The sequence below is a fragment of the Apteryx rowi genome, unplaced genomic scaffold (genome assembly GCF_003343035.1).
Source record: "Apteryx rowi isolate R43461 unplaced genomic scaffold, aptRow1 scaffold_27, whole genome shotgun sequence".
Lineage (NCBI taxonomy): Eukaryota > Metazoa > Chordata > Aves > Apterygiformes > Apterygidae > Apteryx > Apteryx rowi.
Genome location: NW_020449085.1, coordinates 1,648,943 through 1,665,138, shown reverse-complemented (window position 1 = coordinate 1,665,138; position 16,196 = coordinate 1,648,943). Strand labels below are relative to the sequence as shown.

General features: G+C 39.5%; 1 protein-coding gene across 1 annotated transcript in view; it reads right to left on the bottom strand.

Moving 5' to 3' along the window:
• The window catches only part of NEO1 (neogenin 1), a 146,277-nt gene that overhangs the window by 100,833 nt on the left and 29,248 nt on the right, over positions 1–16,196 (bottom strand). Inside the window, exon 4 of the mRNA XM_026068317.1 lies at positions 13,806–13,942. Coding sequence (XP_025924102.1) covers positions 13,806–13,942 — 137 coding nt within the window. The remainder of the gene's footprint in view (positions 1–13,805; positions 13,943–16,196) is intronic.

Sequence of the window (16,196 nt, the reverse complement as noted above, 5' to 3'; positions counted from 1 at the left end):
TTTGGACCTTATTATTTCCTTCAGCAAACCAGAATGCAATAGGATAATATTCCTGCATTCTTCTTTTCTATTACTTTTTCACTCAAACTGCCTTCCTTTATACAGCGTATTCGGTCTACGTGGCATTTCATGATGTACTACAGAGAAGGCAAAAGGGCAGGAGATAAAAGCTATCATCCTCAGCTACGTTATTGTTGATACTGAGAGTAAACAAGTTATTAATTATAGATAAACTGAAAAGCCACATAAAAATTATTTGCCAAGAGGTGAAAGGAACAACAAAATGGTATTTTAAAACTCCTCCCCAAAGCCTCACACACACATTCAGAAGGAAAACATCTGAATTTACTAAAAACGTATGCTTAACAGCATTGACAGAACTCTCAGAAGTTATGGATTGCTAAACTCATCTCCAAAGAGACATTTTCATTACAGAGGGCTGACATTTTTTAAATTGTGCTTCTAGTCCTTTTGCTTCATTGCTATGCATAAACACTGCCTTCAGGTCTTCAATAGGCAGTGTGCAGGCATGCAATCAGGAAAAGCATCATTCACTCCTTAAAAGATATTCCATTAGAATAAACAAACAAACTTAATTTGCAGGTGAAACTCCAAAGTACTGTTGGGCTAGAAGAGTTACAGAGCATGAAGTGTGATTATTTTCAAAGACTGCTAAACTTCCGTAAACCCTTCAACTGCAACTCCACGCTGCAACGTGACTGTGCAAAAACTACACTGTCTTACTTAAACTCCTTCCTGCATTTAGAGATCCAGGTCTTTACTAATAAAAAGAAGCATTTTTGCAAGTTTTTGCAGCTCACATGCCTATCACCACTGCAATCAATGCAGTTAAAAAAAAAAAAAAGACCATTGCCTTTTTTTTTATTATTATTATTATAAGCAGACCTCTTTAGTCAGCATACATTTTGTGTATTAACGTATCGATGACTGCAAGGTTACACTTGGAAGGCCAGATGCAAACATTCGGGGTTGCCAGTGTGAGAAGTTACGGCGAGCAAGGAAAGAGAACCTCTTTCGCACACCAAGTTGTATTTTCAGACTGAAGTATTTTACCGAAATCAAGAGCACCTGATGCAAGTCAGAGGCACATGACCTGCGAGATGCCATTTCTACAGGCACTCCTCGGAGTATAACCCTGCTTTAAATTGCAACATATATCAGTCTAAGTCCTCATTTTTAAAACACTCAAAACCGAGCCTATGCCTCGCTGCCTAAGAATGCCGGAAAGACCAACGCTTTAACTTGCTACATAGCTCACATCTGCCTCCAAGTGCTTCACATCTGCTACAGAAGAATGCGTTTAGCTTAAATTGATCCTGTAACTAAGCAAACTAGGCTTTACTTAAGGAATCAAAACTCTACCGTGCTTTCCTTCCAAGTCAGTCTCACCATGAAGAGAAACCAATTAACTGCACTACTGCAAGACAGTTTAGGGAATAAGTCACCATAGGTAATAGTCCGTCTCCTTATTGACAAATTACTGAATTGTTTCATCTTCGTCACTTCAGCATAAAATTCCCTTCCAAGGACTGTGGCTTTATAATAAGACAGCAAGTAACTGCAATGATCTACCTCCCATTAGAGATAAAAATTATCTTGTGGTATAAGAGTTTAACTACCATAAAAATTAACTTTATCTAAAGTATGCATGTACTTTCTTTTAAGTCTCAAGAGAGAGAGCATATAAGTAAAGCATGGTGTTCTTTAGCATTTCCATTTTAAAATTCCCTCAGATTTCATCATTATCCGCTGGAAATTTGTTGATACAAAAAGCAAAGCATAATTCTGTGTCAAAACGGAAAAGCATACAACAGCAACCTGTAAATCCGAGAATCAAACTTAAAATTTTATTCAACCAATTAAACACGGACGGGTGACCTTGATACACAGACAAAAATACTTGCCATTTTAGGCACACTTTCTATAAAAACAGTTCTCACTTACAAGAAAGAGGCATTTCAATGAGTTTCTCAGTTCACACTTTTACATTTCTTGCAAGTCTTTGGCATAAACAATTTAAAAATTGGTACTGAATCTTTCAGCTTTTTATTTTTAATTGAGAATTTAATCTCTCTTTGATAGAGAATAACAACAGTAATTAAAAAAGAAAACCACCCTACAGCTTACCTCCATTTTATGGTTATACCTGCTGCACCCTTCAATCCTTAACACATACTCGAGAGCACTCTGAACATTCAATCATTTGGACTACCCAACTCGCTTACCTTGCCTCCATCACTTTATGGAAAACAGGCCAACACTACGCATCTTGTTGGCATTTATGCTGCTTAGGAAGTACCGTCCCTGTGTTGGCAGAAGCCCCTCTTGTAGATGGTTATTTTGACAAGATTGTACTTCGCTCCTTTTCCTTCCGAGATTTAAAAAGCACAACTTTGCTACTACAGCAGGCTCCACACAAGGCACATTTTGCTCATTTAGCATAAACTGTATTCTTCCACCAGTAGATCACTACTCATGCAGGTGCAGCATTTGATAACAATAACTAAACGTAACTATACTTTGTTGAATTTACTCAACCATCCATGGCAAATTCAAGGAGAGAAGAGAAACAAGCCATTTCCGAGTTAATAGCAGCATTGACTTATCTCCAGCAAAACGGAGAAGCAGCTTACTTACATTAACATAAACTTGAGAAAGGAGGGATAGAGAAGCAACAGAAAGGGTTCCTCAAATGGTCGTAACACCATCCACAGTCACCACAGATGGAAAAGCTGCACAGTGCTACGCCTCCTCAGCTCTGTCCTTGGGACTCCTAAGCCGTACCTCCCCAAGCCCTACTCAACCGAAGACGCCCTCTGCGACTGTGGGCAGCCTAAGCCCCAAGACGGAAAGGATCACAGGCTCTTTAGATTTAATCCAACAGCGTGATTCTGAAAACCCTTCCAATTTTGTACATCTGCATCGTCACCTAACAAAACCCCTGTGCATCTAATGTCCTGCTCCCCCCCGTGCTCAGAACGAACACGCGTGTCACGGTTACACCTGCTGGGCACTCCCAAACCAGCCCCAAGCAATTGCTCTACCTAAAGCTCTTGGGGGGCCTGACACAGTACATGGGCACAGAGCATGATTTCTAACAAAACACCACAATTTTGGGAGATACCAATACTTCAATACCTCACTAGAGCTACACTTAGAGGTACAGCACAAATTCAGACCATGGGAGACCTGGATTCAATGTGCAACAAGTTCACACCTTGGACCTAAGTTAAAAACTGTCCATTTTGTATGCATGACACCTCACTCAGCAGATGACGCCTTCTGTAATAGAGAAGCAGTAAAGATACCTCCTCAAACTACAAATTGCAGGTTAATGATCAAGTTAGGGCATGCCTTTGATGGAGGTAATAGGGAGAAATGCTGAAAGATGATATATTTGCATATAAGAACATACTTACTGCTCACCTTCAGTAACCTGTCTTAAGTGAGTGTTCTTAGCTATATAGTGCTTGATTGCCCTGAAAAAGCACTGAAAGCATCACTGACTACATTTAGACACACAAGTCTAAAATCAGACGGGAAGAATATTTGTCAGTCTTTCCCCTTTTTTTCCCTTTTTCACCCACTGTCCTGCAACCCAGTCTTAAAGCTTTCAAGGAAAAGGGGCCTTGAGCTAAATCAATGTCTAATTTTCCAATTCATTATTGAAATACCTTATGATTTGGGAAAAGAGACAAGAACTTATCTAAATATTAGACTTATGCAAAAATGTGTACTGTTTGTAACTAACGATTTAGGCCAAAATTATTGATACTCTTTTTTTTTTTTTTTTAAAGTTATTCTGTGAGAGTAGGTATTCTTTTTCCATAAAGCAGCAGCTGGTTCAAAACCCTGTTAATATGATCTTAATTTATTAGAAATTCTAGCCGAAAGAGAAACCAGCTTTTACAATTCCCTTAGTTCAATATCAATTTCTACACTACAGATATTTAAGACACTGATGCTTAATTTAGTAACATTTTCATTATCCCTGAGGATTACTCAAGAACATTTACATGGAAAACCATTTTGTCTGAATTGTATGGGTTACTGATAATTTGGTTTGGGTTTCTTAATGGTGCTTTATATATATATGGATATAGATACATCTATAGAGAGGGGGGAGATATATATACACATATACTCACAAGCACACCCTTAAAAATTGCATTACCAATATCCCTTATGTACACACATATATATACACACACACACAAACTCACAAACACACACTTAAAAATTATATTATCAATATCCCTCATTCATCAACATGATTCCAAACTTAGAAAAGTGAAATAAAAGAGCAAGAGAAGTATCCTCCTTCCTCCAGCATGACTCTCAATAGTATGAGAAGTTCAGGAGCACTACTGTATCCCATAGACGGACAAGAATAACTTTTTGTCCCTCACAGAAGTTCATTGAATTATTTTCCAGCCTTTTTTTCCAAGCAACTGAATCTGCTAGGTGCAGGAAGAAGAAATCACATAGCATTGTTTAAATGCACAGAGCACCTCATCTTCCACGTAGGTGCAGTTCTGGAGGCATTCCTCCAGAAGAAGGGCAAGAAAGTAGAATATAAAACCTCAAACAGATTATAAAATTAATGTTAGAGAGAACATGCATCAGGAACAGCTATTCACTATGTCTTCTAACAGAAGTACTAGGGGACATGCAACAAACCTGGCTCATAGCAAACAAACTTCCAAAAAAGTTTTCCTGGACGTTAGTGGATTATGGCTGTTATAACTATGGTTACTAGATCTGAACTTTTTGCAGTACTGTGTAATCTAAAGCTCATCCCAGCAATATGGCTTATATTCAATCAAGATTCCACCAAAGGGAACACATTGGTATTTCTAACTTGATGAAGTTAGTGATTTGTCACTGATACATCTTTGCTAGAAAAAGGAGAGAATTTCCACGGAGGCCCAAAGCATTTGTACGAAACCTGTTGGCTGCCATATGGCTGCTCCGGTCGGGAAAACACATGGTTTTGGAAAGACACTGAAGCCGCAAAACACTTACAAGCACAGTGTAACATAAGTGAAAGCTTAGGTTTCAGCTTTGGCTCGGCCGCCAGTTGTCACCACGTTAGAAGAGATTGCTTTTAAGAAGTATAACCCAACTTCAAGAACAAACGTCCGTTCTGTGAGCTTCCTTCCCATCTTCCTCCGCTTTCCCATACTCACCGGCATTTCCCCGCTCTCAGCTTCGCAGCCAGGCTGCAGGTGGGGGGGAAAGGGAAACCTCCATGTCAACCCACTCCTCCCACGGAGGCAATGCTGCTTGGGCTTTTAGCACAGGACTAGGTTTAGGGAGAGATATTTAGAAACATGAGAAACATGTTCTGCCCTAACTTTATTCTTGTCTCTTTTGAGGAGGGGAAAAAAAGAGGTAGCAACTCAGACAGAAGGACAGCACAGGCCCGTAAGGCACCTACCGTAACATTTGGGGTCCTGCCTTGCAATAAAACCATGCAATTCAGTTGTGGGCACGTAGCCAAAAAGATCCCATCTTTGTCCTCATTAACACCTTACTTTTGGGGGCTGGTTTGCAATTGCTTTTTCTGTGCCGCAAAAATCTTTTTGAAAACCATGCAACACCTACGTGGCACAAATAAAATCTACACGAAACATCTATAATTCACTAGACAATTACATTCAGAAAGAAAAAGCTCCTAGTTATTGGCTGTCGGGTACTCTGAAAAAGATACTCTTTCAGAGAAGAAGTTTACCTTGCAACATTAGTATTATTTACAGATCACTGCAGCTACACCTGCATTGCACTGCTGACACTTAGGTCGCTCCAGAGAGCTTGGCCCCGGGCCAGCGCCCAAACCTTCCCAGGACCTTCCCGTCCCCGCTGCCGAAAGAGGCGTGCTGCGAGCCGAGCCCTCCCTCCGGACGCACCCGGGCCGCGACACCCTCGGGCACGGGATGATCAAAGAGCGAGATTAACTTGGGCTTCACAAACAGCCTTTTGCATCCCGCCCCAGAAGCTGGCGCGGGCTTTGGAGCGACGGTACATCCATTTCCCGTTCCTCATCCTGCTCTGCCGGCGGGCGGGGGACGCGTCTGGCAGCTGAACGCGTCACGCTCGCACCGCTGCAGCTCGGCAGTCGACAGCAAAAACAATCTGCCGCCTGCTGCAGCGACCCTACAGCCTGGGAGGTGACCACACCAGCTGATGGACCTCGTGGTGGTTCCTGTCAGAGGCCCACAAAGCCACCCCACACCTATTTTAAACCAAATTTTAAACATTTAGACTGCTACAAGGGAATCCTTTTTGCAAAATTCTGGCAAAGCTGGCTCATCCACTCCTGAAAGCATGATTAAAGGAACCCAAACTTTTGTGTCTATATTCAGAATCACGGCAAGCTTTCTTTTCAACAGGCTTTGGTGTCCTACGCTTTGGAAATACGGCAAGAACAGGACAGATAAGTGCACATGCCGTTTGCCATCTCCATAAAATTTTGTTCACAGTCAGACAAGTTATAAGATGGATATTGCTGCATCAGTAATGTCCCTTAAAAATAGCTGCTGTAATTATAGCTTGGGGACTTTTTTGAAATACTTTTGCTCAAATGGCTATATGCCATTGGACCACACAAAATTCACTGGCTGATATTCTATACCCCTTCTGCATTATATTAAAATATCACAAATGGTCCTCCTGGTCTTAGAAAACGATCAAGGCATACCCCCCCCCCAAAAAAAAAAAAAAGAAAGTCTACAACAGTTACAGACCACAGAGCAAGATTTAGAAAATGAGATGGGTCAGAGGCTCTGCTGAGCCCGAGAGGTCTGCAAATAGTGGCAGGCAGCAGAAATTTGACCTCAGTATCTGTAAACACTACAGAAGTGATGTTTTGTGGGATGCAAGGAACTCTCTTTTCGTATTTCTGTAAATTCACATTTAGTATTAGAAATATGTACCTCATGTAGATAGGAATTTGGGGCTCTAGGCAGAGTCTGAGTAAACCTCCCCATAATTCCAAGTATTTTTTTTATAATGCTTACACTCATGTTGCAAGGCTGATGTTGCTAATAAAAGTGACAAATATGCAAAAATGACTCAAAAATGTCTGTAGTTATTCATATCATTTAGTTGAATCCACAGGTAAATTACACAACCCCATAAATATTAAACTACACTTAAAGAGCAGCAAGGGCTATTAAGAATAGCCAATACAGTGAAGTGTAATGGTACTGACCAATATTGCAGTGAGATTGTTTTTATATACCTTGCCCACATCAGACTCCTTACTGCAAATCTTTTGTATTACCAGTGAACAAGAATCATTAACAGAAGTTACGCTACATTTTTCAGAGGAAAGAAATTGTGTGTATGAAATACAGAAATTCTTTTTAACATTAACAGCTTCCCCCAACCACAGTTATGATATATCCAGAAAAATACTTTGTCCCAAGTTTGAGACTTCTACAGCATCAGGCTTAACACAACAACTTCTGAATCTACTACTGAAGTGAAGCCTATTATCAAGATACAGCACAGAGCTTAATTAGAAACAGAAATCAATAATCTAGAAAGTATGAGAAAGGTTTTAGCAATTTCCAGTGTTGGTTCAAATTTCGTTCCTAGAATAGTTTCCAACAATAATGAAAGCTTAATGCAAAAATAAGAGTCACCCAGACGTATTACTCCGTTATTACAAGATTTAATTTGGTTTTCAAACATCTACGATTTCCTGTGAAGGACAGCGCTTTCTCTTACCAAAGCATCTGCCAGAGATTAAGATCTGGTCAGAAGTACTTTTAGAAGCCAAATTTAAGATTCTTTAAGGCAAGGCAAGCAATGCTCTCCCCCCTGCCTCTTGTTTTTTTAAAAGAAATTCTTAATAAATCCAACTCTTAAGAAAGTTAACTCAGGCTGGTGAGTAAGGTAGGGGTACCTAATAAAAATAAATTTGCTCTTTGTGCAAGACAAGGAAACCGAATGGACAGGATTGGATCCTCTCTCTGCAACCTGGACAGTATGTATGGCAACTGCGACCAATGCAAATGAGGAGTCAACCTGTCTCCTACGCACTAAGAAACCTCCTTTTTTCAGTATTTCATGAGATGTTAAAAAAAGAAATATTATGAACTATAACAGGAAAGACAACTACACTTGATGATCTAGACTGAAAGCGAATCCCAATATATCACATAAACAGTTAACCAAAAAAGTCTTCTCAAACAGGACCTGATGATATTTAGATCCCCCAAGAAGTATCAAAGTCTAACCAACAGCTGGATGTGATTACTGCAGTTAGATGCACGTACCCTGCTGAAACATTTTAAAGCCTCTCCATGGAAGACAAAAGTTCACAGCAGGTATTTAAAAATAGCTGAAAATACAAGAACTTCCATTTCATCTGACATAAGAAGCAGAGATGTTCTTAAAAACAATGTAAACTCAAAAGATGTGCTTTTCTGTAAAAAGGATTTTAAGCATGCTCTTCTGCTGCTACCTTCACAAACGAGGCTCTGGAGAAAGGACCACCTGCTTTGACTTACCTCACTTCCTGGTACTTTTTCTTTTAAATGATAGGAGGGAAGCAATTTGACCAAAGCCTTGTAGTAGCGTAAAGCAGAACCATTTTTCGAGTTATTTTTAAAGTCTAGTCAACAGCTTTAGACTACATTGTTCCTAAGGATAAACAACAGTAATTAAACCCATAACTAAAAATAGAAAAGAATTCAAATAGCAATCGGGGCATAATCATAACTAGGTTTTCAGCCAAGATCCTCAAATACAAAACTCAAAATAATTTATTACCTGCCATCAATAACAGTAATGTTTTGCGTATGAGAAATATCTATTACTCCAACAGCAAACAGCATGGCTAAAGGAAAAATAAAGCTAAATGGTACAAATTATTTCCAAGAAAATCAGTCTATGTACCCTTGCACAGATTTGTGAAAACTAAGTTTCCTTCCTCTTCTGTGCACCAGGCCTTGCTCCAAGCGTTAGAAACACTAGCACCATCTCAGATGTTTTTACATGTTACAACACAATTAGAGGTGCCAAGCAAAGAGCAGAAGGGCTCAAGTCTTAGTCTAGACGACTAACCAACTACAGTTCTGCTGTGCAGTAATAATGTAATATTTCCAAATCCGATTTGTGTCACTGCAACTATCAATTTAAAACCTATCGACTAGACAAAATATAGACTTCATCTAGATTTCTCTTATTTTCTGAATTGCTACCCAGAAAGCACAAACATGTTTTTTCCTACACAGCAGGAAAAACAGCAGAAAATATATATGTTTTGCTAGAATAAGGAGTCTTCATTAGCATATGGCTATAAAGCTACATTAAAACATTTCAGGCATTTCCTTTCAAAGCACAAAAGTGATTCTACCAAAATACTTCTTCTGCATTTGTTCCCCCCCCCATACAATTTACTCTGGCAGCAGAACGAGGTGGTGATCAGACTACTGCCCTGTGCACCCTCAAATTTACCACTAAAAAGATACCTTAAATAAAACTTTCCTTTGATCCTATTCCTAATTTTAGTACATCAATACTGGAAGGTATTTAATGCATGTTATTTAAGATATCAGACACTGAATGCTGCCCTAGATGCCTGAAGAGCTAAGTTTCTGTAACCCCCCAAAACACTGAAACACAGTAATAGAGACAACGCAATAAAAAGAGCAATTTAACTCTTCTCACCCAAAGTAGAGACTGATTCATTTTTTTTGGAAAGACTTCAGACCGGCCATATCAATTTTACAATTTGCACTAGGAAAACGAAAATGGAATTTTTTTTTTATTGTTTGCAGCTCGCTATAAACTGCGGTGAATATTTCCACACACAGAGAAAACTCCCTCTAAACTCATCATCTCTGGCCTAAGTAGCAGGACAGGCGACAGGAAGCGCGAGCGGCGCTCCGATGCGCGTCACAGCACTCGCGGAAATCCCAGGGGCTTGGGGCACAGTCATAAATTTTAAGCATTTCCCAGATGAAGAATGAACTTATAACCCCCTCAGTATTTCACCGCCACCAGGGCTCTCCCGGGCCGCAGCTTTCAGCCTGAACAGAAGCCGGCCGACTGCGTTTTCAATATACTTACTACTTGTTTCCCCACCTTTCCTTTCATCGCTTCCCACTCTTATCTAACGGAAATACTACAGATTCCTGCACGGCGGGTGAGAGCAAAACAGGTTTTTCCCATGCGCCCAACATCACTCCGTGCCACAAACGGCCCCGGTGCCCGGCACGGCCCGGCCTGCTCATGGCGGCGGCGGGGAGCAGTGCTGCCACGGCAGCTCGCGCCAGCGCACCTCGGGCGCCAAAGGGTTGCAGGCGCCAAACCGCCTTTTTGTCCTACTCAAAAATGTAGGTTAGGTTTAAAAAAAAAAAAGGAAAAGAAAAAGAAAAAGAAAAAAAAGAAAAAAAAGAAAAAAAAAAACCCATGCACACCACATGCTATTTTTTCTATGAAAACCCACCTAAAATTTAAATGATTTGTCTCAGCTAAAAACACTTTCACTACCCCTACCTATTTTCACCAGTAGTGAAATACTGTTTTTCCCTGTGTCCTTAGGACCTATACTACATACCTTCCACATATTTTTAAAAAGTCTTTGCTGAAATTTTCCGTTGACGTCCCATCCACCTCCGAATAAAATGAAATTGCCTTAACTCAAGCTCCCAGATACACGCTGTAGATGCAGGGAGCAATGAAACCAGTTGGTGGAATATGGTTTTGGACCCTTAGGTATCACTCTTTTCTTGTTATTAATGCACCCCTCTTCCCCTATGTTCAGTCCCGCTGCAATATATGTAAGAAAACTATGCCAAGTTTGTGGGGGGGGTTTTTTGTTTGTTTGTTTGTTTTATAAACTAAGCATTAAAACAATACAAGACTCCTCGAGCATTTCTTTTAATGACACAGGGTGGCCTGTTCAAAGGACTACGTTCAAAGCATGTGAAAGTGATAATATCAAAGTGTCACCTGAGTAACGGAGTTAAACTCCCTTAGGTTTTAAGGTAAGATTTATCTGAATTCAAGAGTGACAAATTTAACAGAAAACCATGAACTCTCAGGGCTGATCAGTACATCTGTTTTCATGCAGTTTGAGATAAGGTATCTCCAAGCACCTCCCATTTACCTTACGCCAAACACTCGAGCAGCACAGAAAAGTTCACCGTGCTTTAGCCATGCCGTGGCACCTGAGCAAAGCGGGACGCGCCGAGACGCCCCGCGCCGTTCAACGTCGAGGGTCAGCGACTGCTCTCCTCCCGCCGCGCCGGGACGGGCGGCCGCTCCGGCGCACTGCCCCACCACCGAGAACGCCCGCTCCCTCCGCCCTTCTTAATACATTAAGGCATGCAGGGAAGCTGGTCTGGGAACAGAGCAACGTTTAACGAGCACTCTCTGTACTTTATACACAGTTCGAGCTTACAGCTGGGTAACGTGGGTTGTTTCTAAGCACCTGCAATTTTCAGTAAATCAGCACCTTGCGCTGCCATCCTGCAGGGAAATCTCGGTTAAGAGTCATCGACAGCAACACTATTGCACTTTAACTGTCCTAACACTGTCAAATAATGCCATCTTCCCCACACTTAAGTGGAGACTTACAAGTGACTCACTGAACTGCCATCTTGCCAGCATGAAATGTTAATAGGAAAGAAAAAAGACTGACTGCATTAGTACAACCTCTGCTATGCTACTGAAATCTTTAAACAAAACCCCCCAGTTGTTTCAAGAAACAGATGCAGAAAAATAAATGAAACACAGGAATTAAATACAAAAAACCTGGATTCCTTTTATGAATTTCTGCCAGACTTTAATCTCTAAGAATGACAGAAGAAGCTTAAAATAAGTAGAATCAGAGAGTCATTAGGTGGGAAAAGACGAGAATTTTTCTAGTCTCGAAGAAAATGATATGCTGATCAGATAACAGTTACTCAAACTATTCAACCCTTTACCAAATTATGGTAATGAGAAAGCGCAATTACTCTCTACAGTGATTTCTCAAAGCTGAAGGGAAGTAGAACTAAGTAAGATTCAGAACTACGAAATAAAATCAGAAATGTAACTTTCCAAAATACATTCTGAATAATCTTTAATATATTTCAATATCAAAACATTAGAAGAACTAATAATACTTTGTCCCAGGTCTATATGAAAAATTCAGCATGAAAGGATTAATTGGCAGAGCAAATTTTAAAACTTTACAGTCAAATAAATAATGAATCGCATTACATTAGGGAGCAAACAGTGATCTTGAATCACTTCCATCCACTGATCAGGCAGTGTATGCTAAATTAAGGCTGTAATCTCAGTCTTAACAATGATTTTCTTAGTTTAATTATGTCATATCACTAACATTACCAATTTCTGCCACTGCCCATAAAGCTCAAAGCCCCATACCAATCCTGCAACATATGTAATCTGGAACTAAATTAAGCACCAGCATACACTGGGTGACCTAAAACCATCATAAAGTGCTATTAATCATCAAGCACATGAGTCTTAGAAAAGACACAGCAAAGACACAGCACCAATTTTTCTCTCAGCCTAAGAATCAAGGCCGGGGGGGAGGCTTGCACTAAATGACCAGAATTTGTTGGCTTGCAAAGTACTTTGAGTCAAAGCAGAACTACGCTGCATTTGGAACAGGCCTCTCAGAGGAGCCATTTTTCAGATATTCTTCCCCAACTTTTAAAGAAGGGCAGATCTAGCTAAAATGCTCCCGTGACAGTAACCTGCAGAAGGCCAAAGCTGACCTTCGCCAGCCCTGCTGTACCGGCAGCGTAGCCATCTTTCCCAACGGCTGGCTAAGGCACATAAAACTCCTCGACACCGTAAATAAATATGCACGCCTTGAGTGCTAAACTTCGTCAAACTTTGACACCTTGTGTTGGGAGAGGAGCAAGAACTCTCCTAACCCGCCTTCGCACAACCCTACAGCATATGAGAGGTGTTATGCCACGATGTACAAAATGCACCCTATTTTTGTCATAAAGCTTTTGCCTATAGATAAGCCTGCCTTAAAAGTTGTTCAATGACTAAATTTTATCCCTTCAGACTTAATTTTAAGACAAACCTTCCTGTACCACAATCCCTGGTAAAATAAGTCAGCTAAGCTCTTAGGAGGATGTTCGATACAAACCACTGACATACAAGTCAAAGCTAGCTGAAATATCTTAAACCAGTGCAAAACTCCAATTTAAAAAAAGAAAGCATATTTCTTCATGCAATGTGAGAATGATGAAGAAGTCCAACTTTTATCCAATTTTCTTTGCTCCTAAACAAGTCTGCATTATTTGCACAGGTTACATAAATAAAAAGATGTTTTTAAATCAATGCTTCAGTGCCGTTTCTATTAAAAATAGCTTTCATGAGTAAGCAAAAGAAGTCATTATACACACATAATAAAACAGGAACTTACTAAGTAAGTGTATCAGCTTTTATTTTCTGGTGAGTTCCTTGAAAACAGCAGTATTTTTAAGGATTATGAAAAATACTTTTTATAATGTCCATTTCAAGACAAGCCAAAGAAGCAATTACATGAGCAAATTCCTTGTTTCAATATTTATGAAGTTATAAGCAGTTCAAATAATAAATCAGAGTAACACATAACACACACAATAGTTATAGCAAACATAACTTTCTTTTTTTTTTTAAAGGGGACCCGAAAAAGGGCATGGACACAACTGTCAGATAGGGATCCAAGCCCTTTTATGGCAAAGTATTCAAATGACCACACAAAAATAAAACTCTGAAGAGCAGGCATCTCTCTGCAAGGTAAATGTTCTGCCTACCTTGAACCATGAGCTCTGCCTGAGCTTCGACCGTCTCGTTCCCAGTGTCGGCTATGCAGGAATACATCCCAGCATCGTCCTCCACAACCTCACGGATCTCCAGGCTCCCTCCCGCAAGTACAAGAAATCTTCCATAGCTGTGCAAAACGGGACATGTTGGTAATTAGACGGAAAAACAGATTTAAATGGAGCGTCAACACGCAAGCGCGCACAGGTTCCCTGTATGAAATGTCTAAATAAACTTAAGCGTTCATGCGCAATATTTCTGGGTGCCATTTACGAGGTGCCAGGTTAGAAAAACTTCTAGCTAGATGGTCAAATACCACACTTTGGCTTCACATTTAAAACCACATTCAATAAATCAGTTCTGCACAACAGCAATCCATCTTTCCACACTTTCAGCTTCAGCTCTTGGTAATTAAATGTGATCTGAGGTATTTAGACAATAGCAGCCAACATGTAAGAAAAATGAAACAATTCAATCCCATTATCAAAGCAATCATTTGGAGGCACAGCTGGGATGGCTTTAGCACTACCTGATGAATTTGTTTGGCACAAGAAAGTCAGGGCTTGGCGGGTGTGAGAGGACTGAATTTTTTTGAAAACACTAACTGAAGAGCACATGACTACAAGTAACTTTTTTTGATCTTTATAGGGTGGCATTATTTTTTACTAGCATTATGTTAGTAAAACTGAGATTCTTATCTGAGTGGAAATACAAATTATGATGACACAAGGGTGTTTGGCCCACTGACTAGTTACCACTTTAAGACAGATTTATGACGTTATTATAATTGTTGATTAAATTTTTGGTTCAATATATTTAAAAACTGAACAAATACAACCATTATTTGGAATAAGTGAAAGAAATCAGTCTTAAAAGAATCCAGGATCTTCCATCCCCATCCATTTAACAGCAACACCTGCCTTATGGTGCTGATTTTCACGCCGCCGGCCTCCGCAATAGGGAGGCTGCTCTGGGTACAAACCAGCAACTAAAGGGTTACTGAAACTATTAAAAGTTACTAAGTGCTGTCACATTAGGCAACAAAAATTAGTCCCATATAAGAGCTCTCAAAACTACCTGAAGTATTTGGTAACATTTAAATGAATTCTTAAACACTGAATTTGACCAAACAACCGCTTTCGGTTTTCAGTTTTCCAAGTTTTTTGGTGTTCCAAGATTCTGCCCGGTAATGCAGGTGAGCAGGCGAAACACCCTCAGTGTCCTACATACCCTTGTATTAACTTTGCAAATGTGTTAAAAAAAAAAAAAAAAAGTTTCTCATTTTTGTCAAGAAACAGGGTTATACAGTTTTAGGTCATCTAAATTTTGTTCCACGCTTTTTAAATCAAAAATAAATATTCCATCTGATTATTTGAGAAAATCTAGAAAAAACAGCATCCAGAGTTTACCAATATCTGATCCAATACAAACCCACTGCTGTTAAGAGGAAACAAAAAAATTCAATCTTTCAGACTATTTGACGATTCCTTCTGTACGCATTAGCTGTGGAATAGTTCTGGGCTTAAAGCAAAACTGCTTTTGTAAGAAAATAGAAAAAAAAAATCTTAATTTTGTAAGGATAACGAAGCGTTTGCACAAAAAGAGTAAAGCAATCAGATTTTAGACACTAGGCACAAAGAATCAGCTTAATGTAAAAGCAATAATACAATTTAAAAATTCATTAAAAACAGATCGATTATTCAAATGTCAGGGAATGGCAAAATCGAATCCAAGCTTTTTATACATATTTCATACTGCCTTTAGCCACACTGTTATACACTTTCTTGAYATACAATTTCTTGAGCAATTCTGAATACCTAGTCATACTTTTTTATATTTCAGTACAACAAAATACAGTAAACCTTTATCAGTTTACTGTATGCAGTAGAACAGGCAGCTCTACCCTGAGGGTTGGGGCGGAGGGATGTTTGTTTTTCAAATTACTCTTCCCAAAACATCTTACAATCTCTTTGCAGTCTTGGTAAAAAAACAACAGATAAAATTAGACAGCATATTAGATTATGCTGTTGAATCTACTACCAGAAAAATCTCCATAATTGCTCGGCTATGTTTAACCTTTGCTGAGTTGGGCAAGCGTAATTCACTTAATACAAATCACTCAGAGGCCCTGGCAAACAATAGGTAATCAAAAATACCACACATTCGTGTATGGTATTAAGGGAAAAAATTGCATTTTATCTAAGAAAGTGATTATACAATTCAAGACTATTTTAACACATACAGCAAGAGCAGAAAATTAATGCTGCACGTGCAACCCTAGCTTCGCTATTTCCTCATTTTGGAAAATGATTCACCATAGAATCATGTATTCTCTTGAATTCCGCTGGAATTTGCTACAGACTTTTTTTTAATGACATAAAAGG